The 16,193-nt window shown below is 34.6% G+C and overlaps 1 protein-coding gene across 2 annotated transcripts; it reads right to left on the reverse strand.

Moving 5' to 3' along the window:
- Positions 1–342: 342 nt before the first annotated feature.
- On the reverse strand, positions 343–14,109 carry LOC123913897 (DNA polymerase delta catalytic subunit). 2 transcript variants are annotated; one of them, XM_045964798.1, is made up of 31 exons: positions 13,587–14,109; positions 13,335–13,445; positions 12,013–12,119; positions 11,733–11,892; positions 11,227–11,419; positions 10,992–11,127; positions 10,765–10,902; positions 10,330–10,407; positions 10,080–10,171; positions 9,823–9,889; positions 9,656–9,727; positions 9,226–9,312; positions 8,167–8,286; positions 7,987–8,085; positions 6,760–6,867; positions 6,561–6,656; positions 6,379–6,444; positions 6,171–6,227; positions 5,920–6,007; positions 5,727–5,806; positions 5,165–5,278; positions 4,961–5,075; positions 4,717–4,889; positions 4,499–4,570; positions 4,133–4,207; positions 3,951–4,040; positions 3,721–3,881; positions 1,754–1,827; positions 1,554–1,641; positions 1,145–1,250; positions 343–615 (listed from the first exon to the last, which is right to left on the reverse strand). In XM_045964798.1, the coding sequence occupies exons 1-30, from the start codon at positions 13,837–13,839 to the stop codon at positions 1,163–1,165; spliced, it is 3,258 nt and encodes a 1,085-aa protein (XP_045820754.1). In that variant the 5' UTR covers positions 13,840–14,109; the 3' UTR covers positions 343–615; positions 1,145–1,162. The 2 variants fall into 2 exon arrangements, with proteins under 2 accessions (XP_045820754.1, XP_045820753.1); XM_045964797.1 differs by having other exon boundaries at positions 3,721–4,040.
- Positions 14,110–16,193: the final 2,084 nt, after the last annotated feature.

A 16,193-nucleotide genomic window follows, 5' to 3' on the forward strand; every position in this document is an offset into this window, starting at 1 on the left:
ATGATGCCATGAGTCACGATGATGATGTTTTTCTCTTGATGTTTAGATGTTCTTGGCTTATCAAAATAAAAAAACTCTAAAATCAGAAGAAAATAACTCAATTTACCAAATTTTGAAGAAATAGACTCTTGTCGTTTAGATGATTTTAACTTTTAACAACTTATTTTATATAATTTTGCTTTATAGTTATGTTGAGATTTTGAATTACTAATACATTTGTAATATTATATAAGTATGTAGTTTATGTAGATAATAATTTTAATGAAATAAACTCGTTGACACATTGCTCAACGGCAAGTTTTTCCTTGCAGCAAATTGTAGGTGAAGTAGCTGACTTTATGGTTTTGCCCATAAATTGAGTGTTGACCACTAGTATTTTTCACCATTAAATATATTTAAATATATAGCTACTATATTCAACTATTCAGATTACAAATTTATCAACTTTAGAGTAATCTTTCTAGTGTCCTAATTTCAAAAATCCTAAATCTACAACAACACTCCTCTTCTTCAATGGCTTCTCATGCATCTACCGTGCAAAAAAATCTGCAACACGAAAGGGAGGCGAATACAGTCACAGGAGACTTTCATAGGACTCCATCTCCAACCATAACTCTGCAATTGTAAACACTGATGTCAACCCCAAGTAATCACACTTGGCATACAATGTACAAGTATCATATAGCAGAATGAATTATATAGCAGAATTAAAATATGCATACAGATGTTATGCAGTTTGATGGATGTGATAGACGTTCTAAGATTGTCAAATAGTTTCTATTCTTTCTTTGTTTGTACAAGAGTTTCCATTTCTTTTAAGAGAATAAATAGTCTAAGTAATTTACAATACACTGAAAAAACTTTTTAATCTCTTTATGAAACCAGTTCAAAATTACTAAGTATCGACAAGAAAGGTCAACTCATATTGACCCGAGCACAAGCTCAAATCAACAACCTCCTATTTTTCTCCTTAGTATTGAGCTCCAAAATATCGGGTCGGCCAACCCCATTAACATAGTTCAAGTCCTCTCAACAACATATACATATACAATGAAAAAATATCAAAGGACTAATGCGTGAAATTCACAAGGGTTGTAGACTAACTTGTTTTAAAGATTAAGAGTTGAGAAGATAAAAAACCAACCTAGAAAAGCCTTAGAAGTTAGAAGCTCCATCTGTCCAATTGCAACCTTGCTTCAGCCATGTCTTTCTGTGCCTTTTTGCGTCGATAAAAAATTGGACAATCTCGACTACAACACAGTCATGCAGCATAAATCAGTGGTGACAATGAGTTACTGCAAGTTTATTCCAGGCTCTCGTGCAAAATCCACAAGAGCGGATAGGAAATAACGGCACTACACTTACTTACGAATGTTACATGAATAGTAAACAAGTCAAGGGAGAAGGAGAAAAACAAAATCGCCCATACTCAAGGACATGATTAATTGATATTAAGAACTGGCAGCGTTTAAAACAAAAAAAATTGAGTAACTTAAGCCACCTAAGTATCCGTTAACATAAATTTCACAGAAATACAAACCAAATGAAAATACCTTGTGCAGAGAACATCCTGATGAAGTGAACCTTGGCACTCTTGACACTGTGTCCACAACCTCCCAAAAAGTATCTCTAGATCCGACACTGCAGCCACACACCCACACCATCACTTATTTTGTCCAATAGAAAACAGCTAGTACAATTGAGTACAACAAAACCATTTCAAATTGAACAGAGGGGGAGTTAGAGAAGCTACCTTGAGCCACAGATTTACAGTACAGTTCAGCTTCCCTTCCTTTGCAATGTGAGCAGAGAGTGCGATTACCACCACTGATTCAAATACAACAGAAAAAAGGAAGTATTAGGTCACTGTATACATCAAAATACACAAATGAACCTCAATATTGAGTGTAAGTTTGGGTTAGTGGACTCAAACTCTTATTTGCATAGTTGAAAGGTGTTCTAAAATCTAAACATGCTAAACCTATCATAAAAAGAAAGACCTAAGTATTATCAGGCATACTACTTGTGCAAATTGTAACTCAACTGCTCAAAGTGCAAAGTCATTCATCTTAATCATCCAAACAAAAATTGGTTTTAGAATACATATCACCATAAGAATCTTCTTTTCTTTTGAAAACTTAAGATGCAACTGTGACAAAAGCTCAGAGAAACTGGTATCAAGAAGAAAACATTCAAGATCTCGTAATTAGCACAGATTAATGGCACCTCAATATACAGTCTAGCAAATGAAAAAGTAATGGTGTGAATAAATGGTATAACTCTCTAGTTTCTATGTCTTTCATTACTATAACCAAAAGAAGTAACCAATGTAGTCAGGGTCACTGCGTGTGATCGCACGACCTTACGTGCTCCGGCAGGCTCGCAGTGCTTCGGCTCTGTGACGGTGCGTTGTTGTGGTCAGGGTCACATTTTCTGAGTGGGAGCGTAAAAAAAACGTGCTGGGCCAAATTGGAGTGAAAACCAGGTTGGGCCAGTGGAAAACAGGTCAGGTTATTATTATAACCCGGGATTTGCATTCCTTTTCAAAACGCGCCTTTCATCTCTGTTCTCATCTCCATCGAAGTTGAGTCCACCGAAACCCTAGACGGTGCCGTCGTGTACCGCCGCCGGCCATGACAAATAGTTGTCCGCTCTCACTTTCGGTCACCTCTCTCTCTCTGAACCATATATTGAGTAATCCTCTCCTTCACAAGACTCTGTTTTTCTCAGTGGATTTGGATCCTCTCCTTCACTCTCCTCTCCATCTCTCTCCATCCTCTCTATCTCTCTCATAATCTCACTCTCTCTCTCATTGTTATTTTAAAACTTTTTATTGAAGAGAGATTGAAATTAAGAGATAGATAGAGAGGAAGGAGAGATGGAGAGGAGAGTGAAGGAGAGGATCCAATCTCATTTTTTATGTGTATATGTACAATATAAATTAACAAAGTTTATTTTGTTTATGTATTATATTTTTTGTGTTTTTGTGTGTATATGTGAAGTTACCATTTTGCCCTTGATTAGGATCTTACGAATCGTGATACAACCCTCGTGCTTACGATCCTTCACCCGCCTACTGATCCTACGTAGAAACTCGACCCTGACTACATTGGAAGTAACCACTAGAAAGGGAATACATAAAATTAAAACCAACCAAGAAACCTTTAGAGTGTGTTTGGATGCTTTGAGGTAATGTAATTTTCTATTATTTGGATTATAAATTTGGAGAGTTTTCAAAATGATGGGAATTTATGAAGTATTTTGTCCAAGTAAGATTTTGAGAATTTGAAATGACACCTAAAAACTAGGAATTTGAAATTTCTTCATTACTCTACAATATTAATGTCAAATTGGTTTTTATTAATCTTTCAAATTTTGTAAGTTAGTTACCAACTTTTTCAAATCAACCCCCAATTTTTTTCCCAAAAATTGCAAGTTGGCCCTCATGTTTTCAAAAATTGCAAATTGGTCCCTATTTTTAAATTTTCAAAAGTGATCCAAAACTTTTAAAATTTATAAAAATAACCCAAAAAGTTTGACAATTGAGAATTTTATTATTCTATCCAAACAAAAAAAATTAGAAATGAAGGGAATTCAATTGAATCATTTTTAAATTGCCTGAATTGCCTAGAATTCTAAATTCTCTAAAATTTCCAATTACCTTATCCAAAAACACTCTTAGAGTGGATACAATATGGAGAGTGGAAGAAAAAAAAATACCTAAGTACAGCTTTGCAACCAATGCAAGTATACTGTTTCTTGGCAAATCTCATTATACCGCTGTTTGACGGAGTAGAAATAGAAATAGATCTTGTGTGGTCTCCATGGAGAAGTTCCTTGCTAGCATTCTTCAGAATTGGCTCAAAAATTCTTAGAATTGGCTGCAACATGAATGAGCCCAATAAAAAACAGTAAACATAGGAGAAATCTGAAGCGTATATAAAACCAACCTTGCTAATTTGATTCTCAAGATAGTAATGAGGATCTATTGGTATGTTGTTCTCTAGCACATAGATAGGATCTTCTGATTTCTCATAAGCCTGATTTTCACACACGGGTTAGTCCAGAGAAAATCTCAATAAATGTTTATAAAACTTACCAACAGATAAAAGCAGTGGCATTTTTATATTACCTTGGCACCTTTGGCAGCTTTAATAATAACGTAAGGTACTCTATCTCCAACATTTGGAGCAGTAGCAGCATCTCGCTGTCCATTAAAAAATCAAATAGAATACATTAATGGCCCAGAAAAGAAACATGGCGCTCAATAAGCCTAAAACAATAAATAAAAAGTTCCACAAATGACATAACTATTAGGAAAATCATCTTACAAGGTCTGAGAAATGGTTTTATCTATTATACCCTTTGATTTCTTTGACACATATGAGCCTATGATCATATATTGATAATACTATTTTCCTCTTGCCAAATGAGTCTCGTATTTACATAAATAAAAAGGAGAAAAACACAACCAATACATTTGGTTATCACAGCCAACCTTGCGCATCCTTTCAGCGAGTTCAACATGAGCCGTCTTTACTTCATAATCATCTCCTGTCTTTGTCAAACCCTGTCAAAGCAAGCATGCATGTTAATAGAAAGTCTAAGCAAAACTATTTTAGTAATGTGTTTAAATCAAATATCAGAATGCTCCACAAGATGCAAATAGCAATATAAAGATCAATAGAGGCTCTGTAGACCTAATAAACTTCTCACCTTCGTAATAACCAGAAGTGATAAATCCATACGGTTCATGAGAAGATCTGAAATTGCATTCTTGACATACTGGACTGCCCCAGGAACGTCCCTGTCAATCAGTATTTTGTGAAGGCAGTCGTTTACCAAGTTTTTGACCAACAAGCAATTGTCTCTTCGAACTGTTTCAATACCTGTAAAATGCAGATGTAGTTTAAGAGAGGCATTTAAAAAAAGCAACCAAAAGATAAAAATTAATATTTACCTTTAGTGTCCATTTTGTCAAAATTGTCTGGTTTTGTCCAAAACAAACCAGCATATCTCTTCTTGCTAATCAGGAGATATGGAAAGTATATCTTCTCAAATTCTAGTTTGATAGGCTTCAACATACCAAATAAATGAATCAATTAATTTCTAACATGTCCAAAATAAGAATAATGTCTAAAGAAAATCCAATTTGATTTGTTACTTTTATGAAAGTTCCGCTAATATATTCAGCAGCTTCTCTCCCCAAGTTCATAGCCTCTTCTACAGCAGAAGCACCAAATTGTACCATGACTGAATCTGTGTCTCCATATATTACCTTGCAGCAAGAATAAAATTACTTTGTAAGTCATGAGAATCTGACATGAAAATATGGCCAATTGATTGTGTTAACAAAGCATGAAACAACACCAAAGACTGTATTAAATTTAAGAAAAATGATCATAACTGGAAATGTAAAATTTACAACGAAGTATGGATAACTGACACTGTTCAATTCTAAATTTCCCATGCCAAAATGCAGCACTATAGAATTAGAGAATTAATTGTGGAAACTATACAAAATCCAGCAACCAAATTAAATCCAGAGTAGAATACCCTGCATTTAGCAAAAATGCACAGTTTTCTAGCTGATTAGCATTTTCTGGCAGAAAAGTGACTAGAAAATATTGTTGTCATGGGTATGAAGTTTGAAATAAGACCAATAAGTACACATGCCTAGAGTATGGATGGCATCAAAACAAGAAAAAAAATCTACATATTTGTACCTCGGCATTGTGTTCGTAGCCATTAAGTGTTGTAAATTTATCTTCCACGAGCTTTTTAGTGTGCTCGATCATTTGTCGACCTTTACAATGCATATCCAATCAATGTATTAATAAGAACTCAATGGAAATGTTATTCAACATAAGGATGATTTTAAAAAAATAAGTATCTCAAATTACTAGATGGGGGCAATACCATAGCTCGTTACACTTGAGGATATCTCTAAGCAAGGTAACTGACCAATAGTAGCCCCTGTAAACCCATATACAGAATTTGCACTAATCTGAACAAAAAAGGTAGAAATGGAAGTTAATTGTTAGCAGAAACTAGTACCGTTGTATTAGTATAAACTATACAGTAGAGAGAAATAAATATCTATCACAGGAGAAAACCACAAGGAAAATAGACATGGGCATAAATTAACATGCACATCAGTGACATCTTACCTTCAGGGCTAACTGTCTGCCATCTAGAACGGCCTTCTCAAGGGGATCCTTTGCCTCCTGTAGTACAAGGATATTAGAGAAAAAATAATTATATGCAGAGATAAGATATAGAACTCAATAAACTTAGAATTAATCAAAATTTGTGCCTGACAAAAAAACAATATAAAACTAGAGTATGTAATAATATCAGTACCAACAAAAAGAATACCTTCAAATCTGCTTTTGCCCTTTTACGGGCTGCTAATAGCTCTTCAAGAATTTCAGGAAGTATACCCTAAATTTATTCTCATTACATCAGTGCTCAACTTCATATAAGCATTAACGTGTAAATGAAATTGGCATTAAGTCTAAGAATAAAAAGCGAAAAAGTGAGTTTAACCAGCAACATACCTTCTGTAAATTTGATTTAACAAATGTTTCACCAGATGGTGTTTTGTTCACTGACTCTGGAGGGATGTTGAGATTGCGTGCATTTTCAGGGGTCACCTTAAAGAACAAAAGACATAAAATTGGACGAAGCTAATGTATAAACTGTATTGATAAAAGCATTCAAGCTTGAGGTTGAAACTACTAGCAGTGGAAAATTTACCAGCGTGCAATAACATAAATTATATGCCATCATAATAGACGGATACAAGGAAGCAAAATCTAAAGTAGCAATTGGCTTTTCATAAAATCCAGCCCTTGCCTCTAATACCTGCAAGTTGTAAAGTACAGCAATCATGCGTTGAAAGGAAAAGATAGTTAAAAACCATTCAAAGGGCGGCAAATAAGGGGAAAAGGTGTAGCGTCATAACTTTCTCCAAAACTTATGTACATCACCATACATAAAATACTTCAATTTGAACATGCTTTCAATTTGTTGTAATAAAAGAAGAAAAAGAACAATAAAGGACAATCAATATTTAAGAACATCAAAGGGCAACACTTATACCCTTTATGGGAGGTAGATTATCCTAGAACCAAACATTTTTGTGACCTAAAATCTAATTTGTGAGCATTATAGGGTCTAAGCAAAAGAAACCAAGCACAGCCAAACACTTTCCGAAAATGATAATCAGGATGGTTATGGAAAAGGGAAAAATAAGGAGACGTGTGATTCAACGAAATGGGGAGTAGCCTATTGATGAGATAGACAGCAGTTAGTAAAGCATGATCCCAGAATTTTAGAGGGAAGGATGCATGAATTAGGAGCGTTAAACCGAGGTCAACAATGAGCCTATGTTTTCATTCAACCCCTCCATTTTGATGGTGTGTGTAGAGGGACATATAAGTCTATGAATTATATCTAGATCAGTATGATACTTGGTGAATGGTCTGAACTCACCCCCTGGTCAGTTTGGAGGATATAATTTTAAGATCAAACTGCAATTCAACCATTGATATAAATTGCTTAAAAATAGACAATGAGACAGATTTATTTTTCAAAAGATAAATCCAGGCAAACCTGGTTGCTGCATCTGTAATAAGCAAATATAATATTTTCCTTCATATCTAACCCCGCCAAAAAGTTATACATTGACACATAAGATATTCATGTAAAACAATTTTGGAGTCAAGATGCTATCAGCATTAGAAATTTTAGATCTATTCATTCATGCATCAGTACAGTATATAATCTAATTAGTGGTAACAAAAATATAAGTAAAATACTAGAAGATCCATACAACATATTTAAATATCTTCATAGCACTTTAGAAGACCCCAGACACACAAACATGCATGCGGAATATTGATATATGAAAGGAAAGTCAGTGAATAAACCCCAATGGATCATCGAAAATAATGAAGCTGAGAAAGAAAAGAATGAACTTACAGTGGCACCTTCAAACGTTCCTTGTTCTGACCCTGCTTGCTTGGCATTAGGAATGACCAAATTCTTTTGTTTTGCCTTCCTAAGAAGTTGAGAAAGCACCTACAAGGGAACGAAAAAACAAGTCGTCGTTGCTGCAACTAATTAAATGTGTCAATCATTTTCTATATTTATAAGGCTTACCTTGATGCTTTGGCCCCTGGAAAGTAGAAAGGAAATTGGGACACCTGTTACCCGTGCCATTTCCACATAATTGTAAACGAACATTAATTTATCCAAAAGTCGCTGGGGCAGATATGCATCCTACATATAGCCAAGGTAACTGAATTTTAACTGGTAAATTTGATTTACATTTGGTTTACCTTCATGAATAATATACCCATAATAGATTCACCATATTTGGTTCACAAAAAATTAATGAGTAAAAGAACAAGCATTTTAACATTATAGAATAATAACCTAAATGCATTGTTAAGGAACATAAGGTAACTAGTTGTTCCATTCCATTCTGTTCTTGCTCTTTTGCACATATTTTTAAGATAAAATAATATGAAAGTGTGAATTCTTTGTGAATTTAAATACTTCAATATTCAACATTCATAGTCTGTATTGGTAGGAATAATTTGATTCACTAAAAAACTACCAGAGAGCCAAAAGGTTCCAAGATGTGCCAATTTTTATAATTTATTTCAGACCTTATCTCTATTCAATGTGGGTCTTGGGGATTTCCTAAAAATGGTGAATCTATTACCATAACAATAAACATGCGATAAATTTTTGCCCATTGTTAGGAGATCGAAAAAAACTCAGGTCTCAGAAAGGAGCAGAAATACAGAAGAAAATGGCGTGGTTAAATTCTCATTTTCTGCACACACAAAGTATATGACAGAGAGCATAATTTACAACTTTGATAATAGAAGACAAAGACCACCAAGCAACATGGTAAATCCTTCTGTAACAGAAGTATCTACGAAACTGACAATACAAACCAAAAATGTTATGCTTATCAGTCAGATCACTGGATGAGTTGGTAGACAGTTGGGATAACTCTCATCACTAATCAAGACTTCCAATCTAAAATCTTAATGTTGGGATAATTACTGTTAACTTCTAATTTTATTTCATAAAGTTTACTTACCAATTATAACTTGCTGAAAAAAACTGCTGAACAATAAACATTTAAACAAAAGGTAATGTAGAAACAAAGAGCAGCCGAAAACAGAAAGGACTTATAATATGAACCTTCAAGCAGTACACAGCAAGGCGTCTTCTAGTTTCTGCACTTCCATTCTGAAGATCAGATATAATTGAATGATGAACATCCTCCTTCTGCAGTAGAAGAATGTACAATGACTATGTCAATAATTGACATTCATCTTAACTTTTGAGAAGATTCCATTAAAAGAAGTTGTTTGGATAATGGTGGTCATAAGAATAAGCCCCAAACTCAAAAACTTACAGACAAATATACAAACAGCACATAACATAAACAATCAAAATCAATTTTCCCAAGTTACAACCCCATTGTAATTTGTAATCTGTGCCATCACTACATTATCAGGCGAACACTTGCATCAAACCATGAAGTTTATGCATGTAAGGATGCGTTTGAATGAAAGGAATAAAGGAAAAAATATGCTTGACTGAAATAATGTCAAAGGTGTGACCTTACCTGCTCGGAAAGGAAATGTGCAGACACAGAATTCAATGAATAAGAACTTAATTTGTAGTCTCTTTGCATAACCTGCAAATAAAAAAATAACAAATAAACATATTCAGCAATAAAGCTTAATCATTCATGTACAAGGTAATCAAAGCAAAACAAGATATTGACCGAACCTGGAGCAAATCAAACTGAACTCTCCCTTCGACTGTAACTTCTTTACTTTCCCTGATCCCATACTGCCTACAAAACCATCAAGGAACACTGACGTAGATGGTCAAAATGATTGACAAACCAAAAACCAAATAGACAGACAAAATAATTCCAAGATTCATAGGAAATATTAAGGGTGTAGAATGTTGTACTCAATTTAGGAATGGAGCTCCTACTGCAAAAATAAAGGGAGATGTGGAAGGTGATCATATCGCTTTACCTTGATGAAAAAGTTGTATCTTTTACTCGAACTCTACTGTTCCTGATACGGCCCAGAATTGGAAAATCTGCTATTTTTAGGGCCGCGGCTCTCTGAAGTCAAGAAAAGGAAGAAAAAAATAACATATATATCATATTATCAAAGTAATCATAACCAAATGCAGAATCTTCCTTTATTTATATCCATAAAACAGAAACTGTCAAAATATTAACTCAAAGAGTGCTGTTTAATATGAAAGTTAAATCAACACCTCAATAAGATACGGCAAGTCAAATTTGCAGATGTTATATCCAATAATAATATCAGGGTCTACTTCACGGATGAAATCCTGCAAGAGAAAAAAGAGACTTCATCAAATTATAGGAGCATAATAGATAAAAGGATGACAATTCATTAAATAGTTGTTTGATATCAAATAGACTTGTGATCTACATGTTCAAAATTCATATGATGATATTTCATATCTATAACCATTAATGAAGTTAAAAGCACCGCAAAACATCACAGCATATCGTGATTTTTGAAACATGCAGGATGTTTAATGTCAGATATGTAATAATTGGCATATCTTAGCAACTAGTTTATTTAAGGGTGGTAAGGCAACGTTGCAGGTTTTATTAAAATCTGTATGCCTGATAAGTGATAACTACAAGCATAATTTACACACAAGCAAAAAAATAAGTACCCTCCAAGCTAGCAGAACTTCTTCTTCTGTATCAAATGACATCACATCAACACCAACAATAGGGGAACATGAATTAAGGGTCATCACGTTACGAATTAATGGCTGGCCTTCCCCTTGTAAAGTTACCAAATTAGCAATCTGTAAGCAAATGAGAATTTTCAGTTCAAAAAAGATAATGCTGATCAATGAAAAAGGATATTCAGCTACAGAAAACTAGCGCAATAGACCTGGATCACAGGATCATGGGTAGGTTCGGGGAAATGCCCTTTGCGACCAGCACATTCAATGTCAAAACTTAAAATGCGAAATGGAGCCATCTTTGAATATTCCCCTTCTGGAGCATGACTAATCAAATCGGAATATCTATGACATTGTTAAGGGGATAAAAGAAAAATCTAAATTTGGCATTCCAATAATTATCGTAAACAGAGAATTTTGATGTTACCATAAGTAAAAGGATACAGGCAATCAAACTCTAACTGGCAGTAGGACAAGCTTTTTGTTGTCTTATATTTTCCAACAGGAATTTCAATCCAATTTCCGCCAACTATGTTGCAATCAATCATGAAACGAAGAGCAAAAAGTACATTGCTTTCATAAGTCATGAAGCTTTTCATGCCAAGACCATCAAGCTGAATACCTCTATCAAGTATACCTGCCACATTTTCAAATTTGGGCAAGAAAAAACTTCAAAGCACGGACAAATTCCAGTTGAGAAATGCAATTGTCAAAACAAAAATTCCAACATATTAGTCGCCACTTTCGAGATACAAAAAAAATTAAAACATAACACAACACAATGTGCATATCATGGTCTTCCCAAACATATTGTATTAAAATACAGCAAATCAGAACTGAGAATATAGCTTAAATATCTCGAGCAACACTATTCCAACTGAGAATATAATTTAAATATCTCGAGTAATATATATTGGACATAGAATGTCTACTATAATATCTAAGTTTACCACGGCAGCTAGCAACCATTGTTGGGAGTGCAACAATAATTTTGAGAAAGGGTTGGGACTCTAATTGTTGATAGTACATAATGCTCCTTCTCTGCACCATTTGAACATCAATAACAAGATTCCTTACATTGCTGTTTCTGTTGGCTTCTCTCATCCGTGCCTGAAGCATCACATGATGTAAATGTAAGAACATTAAGAAAAATTCATAAAGTTAAATAAATTATCCATTTTCTTGATTAGAAAGAATTACTTTCAAATAGACAAGTACTAAGCCACAAACCTCGAGAACTTGATGGAAACGGGAGATATCATCTGGTCTCATTCCAGGAGGGCAGCTGATGTAGAAATATGGTTCAAACCCATGAACCTTGCAGCAAACACTGTGTCCTAAGAAACAAACAAAATACACGTTTATTATAGAATTCCTGCAAGGCGCGGCATGGATGAGGGTCATAATCATCAAGTACAATGGTATATACTTTGGCACCAACTTTTCAAATAAACAATCGAAACAGAGGTGATCTCTGAGCACTTGTACTAATATACGTGATGGAAGATCAATGTGATTTACATAAGATATTGCATGTGAGAAAGTAAAAATACTCTAATTTTTTAAGGTACTTTAAAATATTGTGTAGCAAGGATGCCAGCAGCTATAAAATAGACTTGTGGAGCTTGTTCAAAAAAATAGACTTGTGGATCGTGAAAATTTTCAAGTTCAGTTCACAATTAATATCATTTTCTCCCATTGTTAAAGTCTGTTCGTGAAATATTTGCTTAAATCATGTTGATTGGTTCAGTTTTGGGTATATAAGATATGTTCACCTTTTAAGCTTGTCGGTGCATCAATGTGTCATTTATGGAAGTATTGGTTACAGTATATCTAGACTTGAAAAATATTGATAACAAACTAAGCCTGAAAAGTAGCTATACTGTACGTTGGTAAATCTTAATTTGGTCACGAAAACGATGCAAACTGAATAAACCAGATAGAACAGGTATATTAGTTATATACAAGTCTATCATGTGTTGTTTACATGTTTACAGATTATTAAACTTCCAACTTTTTTTTTATACTCTTGAGATTAGTCTGTTATTTATATCTATCTACTGATCATGTGTTCAGTAAAATGTTTAGGCAAATTTGTTGAGTGGTTTGTGAAATGAACAAAAGTTAAGTCAAATTGGGATTTATGAAAGAAATTGTCGATGATCAAAACCCATTGAACTGAACCAAACCCTTTAAGTTTGATATGGTTTTATTCCACTCTCTTATTAAAAGCAAACCCAAATACCCAATGTTGGTTCTCATTCCCGGCATATATAAAGGCATGGGTCAAAAGCACTTTCCCCCCTAAACTTTTGAGTTAGTTGAATTTTACACTATCATTTATTAAATTAAGCATTCTCCTCCCTAACGAATACTATCGTTTAGAATTTTCCCTTTAATACGATTCTTCTTTTAAATTTAACATTAAAAAGTTTAACAAAGCTATCCAAAAAAGGTGAATAGACAAGATTATCAAACCTAAATTTTTACAAATATTTGAAATTGGTTATTTCAATTTCACTAAGCAACCAAATGTTGAAACATGAACTAACCTTCTTTGGTTACTCCAAATATTCTGATTATAGCAGCAGGTCCAGACCTGTTTGGTAACAATTCTCTATCACTCTCTCCAATCACGTAATCAATCTCGAGTTGCTGAAAAACTAGAAAATAAAACGAAGAACAAAAAAAAAAGGAATCAAATTCCAGGAATTCGAAAGAAAAAAAGCAAATAGAAACTCAAAACCCTAGCGTTAAGTAAAGGGGAAATGATGAACAGAAATTGGTGCAATAGAATTACTCACGAATGCTACGAGATTGAGAGAGATATTCTTGGGAGAGAGGAGGACGAGTCCACTTTGCGAGACGAGCAGCTAGGGCTTGGCGTTGTTCAATGTCACGGAGGATTGCGGATTCTTCGTCTTCAGAAAGTAGGGTTTCGTCGATGAACACATCTTCGTCAACGAATTCTTCTTCCAGGGACAGTGCCTGCTTTGTCTTTGGTGGTGGTGGTTGCGGCGGTGGCGCCGAACGCTTCCGTGAGTTGTTTTTGTTCATCGGAAAGTTGGGATTAGAGAAGAGAGAGAAGGGGGAAGTGAGAGTTTGAGTGAGAGAGTAATGAAATTCCCGCCACTTCTTGTCGGGTTTATAAGTGCACTGAGGTTTTCCCGCTTGCAGGTCACGTGACGTGGGATTTTAACCAAAATGCTCACTGGTGCGGTGGTCCTAAATCTAACAAAGAGTAAAGAAGTTATGTTGTTAATTGTCATCACTTATCACTCAGGTTCCGTATAATCTGGACCCTTCAATTCATTTGTCCATTTTGGACCAATGGACTTATGGTTCATTGATTTATTATATATATATATATATATATATATATATATATATATGGGGCTGCTAACTTAGACCCAGTTGGGTCTAAATTAGCAAAGTGCACCTTTTCAGTTGGACCAAAATATCCATTCTTTTTAATTAATTAACCAAATTACCATCAATGGACGCGGATCCAGTGTCGCGCGCGTACCGCAGGACCATGGTTACAGGCTGTTGATTTCCATCAGACAGCCAAGATCTGATCTCATCAAGACTGTCTGATCAATCAGACAGCCCAGATCATCCGAATCCATCAGATTCCAGCGCGTGCACCACACTGGATTACACCCTGGAGAGAAGAATCTATTTTTTAAAAGCAGGACACGTGTCGCTGTCTGATTGGCTGGGCGTGATTTTTTTTCATTTAATACTTTGAACTCAATTATTTCGTTGTAAATTAATTTTTTTTTTTTTTTTTTTTTATACCAAAATTCATAATTTTTTTTTCTCTACAAATAGAGACTTGGTTCGTTTGATTTGGACACAGAAAAAAAAAACCCAATTTTTCACTACCTTAATCTCATTTTTCACTGCCTTACATCAACTCACTGAAACCATTCTACCAGGAAAATGGTTTCAGAGTACAAATCTCTGAAACCATTCTACCAGCTAAATGGTTTCAGAAGCAAACACAATTAATAAATTACTCACTGAAACCATTCTACCAGTAAAATAGTTTCAGAGTACAACTATGTGCAACCATTCTACAAGCTAAATGGTTTCAGAAGCAAATAACTAATAATCAACTTACTGAAACCATTCTACCAGCAAAATGGTTTAAGATTACAACTCTCTGAAACCATTGTACCAGATAAATGGTTTCAGAAGCAAACACAATTAATAAATTACTCATTGAAACCATTCTACCAGTAAAATGGTTTCAGAATACAACTATGTGCAACCATTCTACCAGTAAAATGGTTTCAGAATCAAACATTAGTTTTTAATTACCGTTTTATCTCATTTAATTAACTAAAAATAGTTTCAGGTCTCCAAAAATTTCATAAAATATACCAAAAGTTCCAGAATATTATCTACTATTTTCCTGGTATAATGGTTTCAGTGAGTTGGTTGAGTGGTGCGTGTTAAATTACAACACACAAGTAACGTATTTAGTAGACAAAAAATGATATTAAGGTAGTGAAAAATTGCATTTTTTTTTCGGTGTCCAAATCAAACGAACCAAGTCTCTATTTGTAGAAAAAAAAATTATGAATTTTGGTATAAAAAAATAAAAAATAAAAAATTAATTTACAACGAAATAATTGAGTTCAAAGTATTAAATGAACAAAAATCACGTCCAGCCAACCATTGTGTGACACGTGTCCTACTTTTAAAAAGCAAATTTTTCTCTCTCCAGGGTGTAATCCAGTGTGGCGCACGCGCTGGAATCTGATGGATCAGGATGATCTGGGCTGTCGGATTGATCAGACAGTCTTGATGAGATCAGATCTTGGCTGTCTGATGGAAATCAACGGTCTGTAACCATGGTCCTTCGGTACGCGCGCGACACTGGATCCACGTCTATTAATGGGTATTTTGGTTAATTAATTAAAAAGAATGAGTATTTTGGTCCAATTGAAAAGGTGCACCTTGCTAACTTAGACCTAACTAGGGTCTAAGTTAGAAAACCCCTATATATATATATATATATATATATATATATATATATATATATATATATATATATATGGGGGCTGCTAATTTAGACCCAGTTGGGTCTAAATTAGCAAAGTGCACCTTTTCAGTTGGACCAAAATACCCATTCTTTTTAATTAATTAACCAAATTATCATCAATGGACGCGGATCCAGTGTCGCGCGCGTACCGCAGGACCATGGTTACAGGCCGTTGATTTCCATCAGACAGCCAAGATCTGATCTCATCAAGACTGTCTGATCAATCAGACAGCCCAGATCATCCGAATCCATCAGATTCCAGCGCGTGCATCACACTGGATTACACCCTGGAGAGAGAAGAATCTACTTTTTAAAAGCATGACACGTGTCGCTGTCTGATTGGCTAGGCGTGATTTTT

Source organism: Trifolium pratense, linkage group LG3 (genome assembly GCF_020283565.1).
Source record: "Trifolium pratense cultivar HEN17-A07 linkage group LG3, ARS_RC_1.1, whole genome shotgun sequence".
Lineage (NCBI taxonomy): Eukaryota > Viridiplantae > Streptophyta > Magnoliopsida > Fabales > Fabaceae > Trifolium > Trifolium pratense.

What these genes read in the sequence shown, in the direction of transcription:
- LOC123913897 (XM_045964797.1), bottom strand. Translation starts at nt 13,839, where the DNA reads ATGAACAAAAACAACTCACGGAAGCGTTCGGCGCCACCGCCGCAACCA. An exon ending in TTAGCGGAACTTTCATAAAA is followed by an intron (nt 5,076 to 5,164) that starts GTAACAAATCAA and finishes GGTATGTTGAAG; the next exon opens with CCTATCAAACTAGAATTTGA. An exon ending in GGTTGCAAAGCTGTACTTAG is followed by an intron (nt 1,828 to 3,720) that starts GTATTTTTTTTT and finishes TATTTGAATCAG; the next exon opens with TGGTGGTAATCGCACTCTCT.